The sequence below is a fragment of the Carcharodon carcharias genome, chromosome 14 (genome assembly GCF_017639515.1).
Source record: "Carcharodon carcharias isolate sCarCar2 chromosome 14, sCarCar2.pri, whole genome shotgun sequence".
Classification (NCBI taxonomy): domain Eukaryota; kingdom Metazoa; phylum Chordata; class Chondrichthyes; order Lamniformes; family Lamnidae; genus Carcharodon; species Carcharodon carcharias.
In genome coordinates this window covers 118,776,732-118,784,410 of record NC_054480.1, presented here as the reverse complement: position 1 = coordinate 118,784,410, position 7,679 = coordinate 118,776,732, and the positions used below count along the sequence as shown (strand labels likewise).

General features: G+C 45.9%; 1 protein-coding gene across 1 annotated transcript; it reads right to left on the bottom strand.

Annotated features, from left to right (window-relative positions):
- Positions 1–6,449: 6,449 nt before the first annotated feature.
- LOC121287593 (ferritin heavy chain-like) lies at positions 6,450–6,986 on the bottom strand. Its single transcript, XM_041205520.1, has one exon. It carries the CDS (start codon positions 6,984–6,986, stop codon positions 6,450–6,452), a length of 537 nt encoding a protein of 178 aa, XP_041061454.1.
- Between the last annotated feature and the right edge of the window lie 693 nt (positions 6,987–7,679).

Below are 7,679 nucleotides of genomic sequence, written 5' to 3'. Positions count from 1 at the left end.
CACTCATCATGTCAGACAGCATAGGTGGCGAGAGAAACGGAGTTAGCATTTATAAAACTTGAAATTAATACTTTTCCAGAAAACTATCAGGGAAGGTGCTGGACAGAATTACACTGATGGCTTTGCATTCAATTGACAATGGTATAGAAACTCCCCTTTTGTTCCACATAGATAACCTTCCAACCATCTGTGGTCTGTTGGGCTTAAAGGCCCAATTCTGTGCTGTGAATACTAGGTAATCTATGACATAATAACCTTAGGGTGTGTAAAATTGATGGCCTGCAGAATTAGTAGGAATCAATTCCAAATATGTGTTCTGTGATCAGCTAAAAACAATCCAATAAATAATCCGCCATGTTTAAAATGTTGAATTTTTGAAGCTCATTCGTACCTCATGATTAGTGCTCCACACAATGGATAAACTCTACCATCTAAATTGCTGGCTTTTGAGATTCATTGCACAAAGACTAAGGACCCATCTCTGTGGTGCTTCTTGATACAGGGACAATTTCTCCCCACTTACCCCCAATTCCCCATTTATATAGCACCCCAGGATATTTTTCACTGCTATCAGGCCCAAAGAAAGCCCCCACTACCACTCAATGCTGATGTACCCTACTTAGGTGCTTCAGTCCTCTATACCCTATCACCAATCGCATTGTTGTTATCTCTTAGGACCCTGCAACTGTAACACTGATAGTGCGGGACCCCCTTCCCCACTACTGGAAAAGTCTGATTTCCCAAGGATTTCCCACAACCCCACATTTCACCTGGAACTGCTACAAAACCCCAGGTTTCCCCTCTGCAGACTTGCAATGTATTAATGTATTAAGAGATGAGACGAAAATTAATCAGAACATGTCACTTGCGTGTTTTTCAGAGAAAACATAAGAAATAGGAGTAGGACATTCAGTGTTAACAACCCTCCTCGACCATTCAATGGCTGCTTGAGAGCCATTCAATGGCTCATGGCTGATCATCGATCTTAACTCCCATCTTCCCATGCTATCCCCTGAGTAGGTGAAAATGTATTGATTTTTGTCTTAAGTGTACTCTGACTAAGCATCCACAGTACACTGGGTTAGAGAATTCTACAGATTTACAACCCTTTGAGCGAATAAATTTCTCCTCATTTCACTCCTAAATGGCCAACCCCTCATCCTAGCTCCAGACCTCTCAGCCAGGGGAAACATCCTCCCAGTGTCTACCCTATGAAGCCACTTAAGAATTTGATTCAAGTCGATCGCCACTCATTCTTCTGGGGAGTGCAGGCCTGGTCTACTCAATCTCTCATCATAGGACAATCCTCACATCTCAGGAATCCGTCTGGTGAACCTTTGTTGTATTTCCTCTAAGGCAAGTGTTATTCTTCCTTTATAATGAGATCAAAATTCCAGGTGTGGTCTCACTAAGGATTTGTATAATTGTATTAAGATTTCTTTGCTCTTATTTTCCAATCCCTTTGTATTAACCTTTAATATACCTTTAACATACCATTTTCCTTCCTAATTGTCACTTTGTTTTGCATGTTAACTTTGTGATTTGTATAGAAGGACTACCAGGTCCCTCTGAATACCAACTTTTCACAGTCTCTGTATTTAAAAAATATTCTGCTTTTCTATTTTTCTTACCAAGTGCTTAATTCCACAGTTCCCCCATGTTATATCTCATCTGCCACATTCTTGTCCACTTATTCAACCAGCCACACCCCTTTGCAGCCTCTGTGTCTTCCCCATAGCTTAGTTTCCCACCTAACTTTGTATCATCAGCAAACATGGATACATTACACTTGGTCTTGCCATGGAAGTATGGACTGCTTTGTTATCTGAGGAGTTGTGAAGAGAGTGTAGGGGTGGTTCTTTTCCCTGAGAGGCGCTCCCCACACTCAAGTTCATGACACCAGATTCACAAGGTTTGAACAGAATGACCAGCGAGACCAGTTTCTTCTGATAATTCACAATTGCTTTATTGAATCACCCGCAACCCCACAGTACAAAACCCAAAATTTAAAATAACACGTTCCCAGTACCCGACACAAAGTTCCCACAATTCATTTTAAACTTACAAAAACACAGGTAAAACATCATGTCTTCTCCTGAACCCCTAAGAAAAAAAATCTTCAGACCAATATCATCAAGATATGGCTGAAACAAGTTACAAGGTACTGGCAAAAAATGCCAAGTTTTTGCCCCAAAACCTTCACAAAACCCTCAGACCAATATCACTACGATTTGGTTGAAACCTACAATCCCCAACAAGGCTGGTCTGACCGAAGTCGATTGTGGGCCTGAGTCAAGGTGACCAAACTCTCGACCCTTTTTCCGACTATAGCCCAAAATCTTCAGGCCAACATCACCACGATATGGTTGAAAACATTTACAATCCCCAACACGGCTGGTCTGTCCGGTGTTGAATGTAGGCCTGAGTCAAGGTGACCAGCCCTAACCCTCCTCCTAACTGCAGCCCAGATACTCAGATCTGCTCTCCTTTTTAATAATAGTTTAACTCAGACATGTCAAAGCATATTTCCTATTGTTCCAATGTCCATTTAGTTGATTCCAGGCAAAGTCCAGACAAGTGTCATTATCTGCTGGTTGAAACAATACAGGGTTTTCCATGGAAGATGTATCCTGACAAATATTATCGGTTCTCATTGTATGAGCCATTCTCCTGCTGCTTGAGGTGGCACAGTAACAGCACATGGCTCCAAAGTTAATGAGGATTTGAATGACCCTATTCCAGTACTATCATCTCTGGTGCAGACCTTAGTTGCATAATTCCTTGAGTGTATTGTATTGATGATATTTCCTTTGAGCCATTGTATTGGGTAATCAGACTTCATGATTGCATTAGTCAATGTCCAAACCCTTTTGATGAGTTTTTATTAAAAATTGTTTTTACTAAATGTCTGAATTAATCCCTTGCTGCCCAGCCCTGTACTGCTGACTGCAGCTTATCTTTTTGTAATTTATAGTTCCAATCATGAGGTTAAAACATGTCTGTGGGTTTGAAATTATGTTCCATAATTTCCCAGTTGGAGATTTCGATCCTACAAGAGCTGAATGACATGGAATGATCAGCAAACCTCCCCACTTCTGACCGTAAGTTGGAGGGAAGATTATCGATGAACCTCCTGAAGGTGATTGGGCCAGGAAACTACCCTGAAGAACTCCTGCAGCAATATCCTGGGGATCAGACAATTGACCTCAAATAGCCACAATCATCATCTGCGTTATATATGACTCCAGACACTGGAGAATTTTTCCCCTAATCCCTGTTGGTTTCAATTTTGCTGGGGTTCCCTGGTATCAACTCAGTCTAATTCTGCCTTATCAAAGGCAGTTGCTCTTACTTCACCTCTGAAATTCATCAAGGCTTCTTAGGCAGCAGTTTTCAAACCCACGACCACTACCATCTAGAAGGCCAAGGGCAGCAGACATATGGGAACACCAGCACCTGGAAGTTCCCCTCCGAGCCAGTCACCATCCTGACTTGGAAATATATCACCCTTCTTTCACTGTCACTGGGTCAAAATCCTGGAACTCCCTCCATAATAGCACTGCAGCAGTTCTAGAAAGCAGCTCGCCACCACCTTCTTAAGGGCAATTAGGGATGGGCAACAAATGCTGGCCTTGTCGGCGATGTCCACATCCCGTAAATTAATTTTAAAAAATGTGACTCATCCATTTTTGGTCCAAGCCTGTATTGAGATTTGGAGCCGAGCGGTAATGGTGGATCCAAACCGAGAATCGGTGAAGTGACACTATTGATGGCATCTTCCATCACTTGGCTGATGGCTATGTTGGTTTTATCCTGCTTTTTGTGGACAGGACATTGAATGGCCTCCTTCTGTGTTATATCATTCTGCCTGTTATGCCTGTGTTGGCTCTTTGGTACAATTTTCCAATTAATCCCGCCCTTCTGCTCTTTCTCCATAGCCATGTAAAATGTTTCCCTTCAAGTATTTATCCAATTATCTTTTGAAAGTTACTATTGAATCTGCTTCCACCACTCTTTCAGCCAATGCATTCCAGATCATAACTCTTCACTGTGTAAAAAAAGGTTTGCTCATATCTCTGATTCTTTTGCCAATCACCTTGAATCTGTATCTTCTGCTTCCCCATCCTTCTGACATTGGAAACAATGTCTCTTGTTGTTCATTTACTCTATCAAAACCATTCATAATTTTGAAAACCTCTATTAAATCTCTCCTTAACCATTTAGGATGGTGGGGAATGTGTTCCAGCTGATATAGGCTCTTCAACAGCCACTTAACACTCCATGTTAATTGGCTGGAGGTGCGACATCTGTCCAACTCTCAGGAGAAAGTCCTGCCTCAGAGAACTGCCAACCAATCTGATTGGCTGGCTGCTCAATAGTCCCAGCACTGTGACCTGAACTAGAACTACAAGCAGTCCCCAGATTCTAAGCCCAGAGTGCAGAACCTAAGCCCAGAGTGCAGAACCAGGTAAGTGCAAGCGGTCTCAATGAGAGGAGGGGAGGTGAGGACTGAGGAGGTTGGGAGGCTGAGGGAGCACCCGCCAGTGGCAGGCCTTGTTTGGTGGGGGTGGGGGGGTGGGGAAGACCCCGATGTGGAAAGGAGACTATTGAAGGAGGTGCCCTCAACACCCCTTTCCACCCAGGGCCTGAGCAGGGTTACTTTCCGGGCTTCCCTCCTGCTCCTGAACTCTTCCTGCCAGCCCGAAAATTGAGGCCAGGCAGGAAGTGGCCCCAAAGTGCTCATTAATTGCCAACTTAAGGGCATCAGTTTGGGGAAAGGCAGGCAGGCCAGCCTAGGCCTTGTCCATCCCACCGTAAATTATGGAGCGGTTGAGGCAGGTGAGAGGGCAGTGGGAAGGCCATCCAGGAATTTTATTGGTCTCCATCAGTGGGGGAGCATAAAATTCAGCCCATTTACCCAAGTCCATGTCATTATCATTGATCGAAAATCTGTTTAATCCCATAGTTTGTAATTTTAATAAGTCTACTATGTGATTCTTTGTCAAATGCCATTTGAAAGCCCAAATACACCAACAGCAGGTGGCGACTTTCCACCTTCAGGCCCTGCACCAATACCTGTATGTCGAGCCCCCTATGAGGTGGTGTGGCTGGCGACATATTTCTTCTGCCAGGTGCATGGCCTGAATTATGACGTGCAGCTCCTGTTTGTAGATCTGAGGGGCCTTTGTGGCTTCTTGCAGGTGTTGCCCATCTTTTACCAGGAACTGATCAAAGTCTGGAACATGGCCACTTCACGCCGCAGCTCTCGGCCGTCAGGAGTAGCGGCTATCGTCAGAGAGCCGTTGCTCAGGAATCCGCACCTCCGCCATTTTCGGTGGCTGGTGGGGAGGAGGTTTCTGGCTGCTGGGGTGACTAGGATTGGGGACATGCTGGGTGGCGGGGGAGCGGGCTGGATGCTTCCCCAGGAGCTGGCGCATCATGCGTTGGATGCCCGGCTCGAGGCCGATGCCATCCATGATCTTAGGATAGTCATGCTTGGCCCTAATGTCATACTGATGGCTCAGGTGTGTGGTGGTCTTCCGTCCAAGCCCTGTTTGGATGGAATTCCACATCAGGCCCAAGCCCTGGACCCTTCCTTGGGAGCTGGAGTCCTGCAACCTGAGTAGCCTTGCGGAAATGCCCTCCGTGCCTTTAGCATGGTGCAGGGGGGTTTCCTGTATGGGCTGCTGCTACACACCCTTCACTTCCTTGACTTTGCCCACTGCCCGGACATGCCCTGGCATGCCTTGTCATCCGGCGGCGGAAGTCCCCAGAGGAGGGCCCTCTATGGGGGAGTCCTCCCACTTTCCATCGAGGACCTCGGGTGGAGGGTGTAGCATGCAGCAGTCCCATACAACCGTAGGATGTGTCGGTTCACGGACCCTCAAGATGCCTGTGTTTTTTGTGGCCTCGTGGAATCCGTGGACCACGTGAATGCAGGTCGTTGTAGGTTGCACTCCCTTTTTAGTTACTTGAAGAAGTTTTGTTTTGTTTGCACTTCAGTCCCGTGCTCCTGATCTATGGGCACCTGATGCGGAGGGGGGGGGATGCGAGGAAGGAGAAGGACCTCCTCGTGAACCTGCTCCGGGGCCTGGCCAAGCTGGCCATTAACAGGTCCAAGTCGCAGGCGATGGAGAGGTCGTCTGACCCGACTGTCTGCCCCTCTTCTGCGGCTATGTTCGCGGCTGGGTGTCCCTGGAGAGGGAGCACGCGGTGTCTGCTGGCACCGTCGAGGCCTTCCGTGCTCGGTGGGCACTGGGTGCTTTATAGACCCCTTTGAGCACATTTTGATTTAATGTCTGTAAGTTTTCTTTGAACTTTGTCTTTTGTTTTTGCAGCTCCCTTTAAGGGGCTGCCTTTTAATTTGTCCCTGATGTTGTTAATTTAGTTTATTTGTTTGTAACCGAAAAGAGTTACACCAACAGCATTACCCTCATCAGTCGATTCCACTACTTTGTCAAACTTGATTTAACAGATCTGTGCTGACTTTTATTTATTAGCCCATTCTTTTCCAATTGCTGGATTATTGTCTCTAAAAGGTTCTCCAGCAATAATATTAAGCTAACTGCCCTGTAGTTGCTGGATTTATCCCCCTCATCTTTTTTTAACATGTGATCTCCAGGCTTCTTGATCATCTTCATTTGTTCATTCAAGTAGTGAGTCTCCAGGAAGTCACAGAGATGAGGGTCAGTGTTCCAAGATGACAGTTTGTGCAGATCCTGTAGACTGTGGTTCAGAGCCTTCTCCAACTGGAGAGCTCCCTGCATTGCCTCCAGTTCATTGCTCCACTCACCCAACTCTGGTTTCTTGATATCCTCCAAACTGATTCGGCCTCTATGTTTATTATGGAATTTCATCAGTTTCTCAGCGTGTTCCCATTCCTCATATGACAGCTCAGCAGGGTGATGCAGGGCAACACCATCCTGGTCAAAGTAAAAGGACATGGGAACATAGGAGGAATAGAGCTCTGGGTTGACCTGCTTCATTGTAGTCATCTGACACCACCCCCATATCCAAGGAGGGGCTGGAAGATTGTGTCACGAGGCTCCGCAATTTCCACCCTTACTTTCCTCAGTAACTTAGGATACATCCCACCTGGACTTGTCTACTTTTTTACTTTGAAGGACAACCTGAGTGTACGTAAGCAATTTTGCATACTGTCAGTGCTGTGCCTGCACAGGAACAGCTTAGCTAGAGGTACAATTAGCGATGGAGCACAGGCCTTCATTGCTACAGCCAGGATGTTATCTGGACCTGGAGGCTTTGCAGTAGCCATTAAACTCAGCAAGTTTCTTGACATCTGGTGAAATTAATCAGGATAGGCTGAAAATTGCTGTCTAATGGTGGGACCTTAGAAGGAGGCCAAGAAGGGCCATGCACTCAGCACCTCTGCCTGAAAATAGTTGCAAATGCTTCAGTCTTGTTTTTGCACTCACATTCTGGGTCCCATCATCATTGGGGTTGGATTGTTCATGGAACCACCACTATTCACAAAATGTGGCAGGGTTGCAAACCTTAGCTGTTTGTGGGATCGTTTAGCCCTATATGCAACATGCTGCTTTCTCTATTTGATATGCACCTTCCTCAGACTGGCAGCTCCTTTTCAGGTACGCCTGGTACTGCCCCACCACCACCACTCCTTGTGCCTGAAGCATCCACCTGTAATGAAGCGAAGGCGA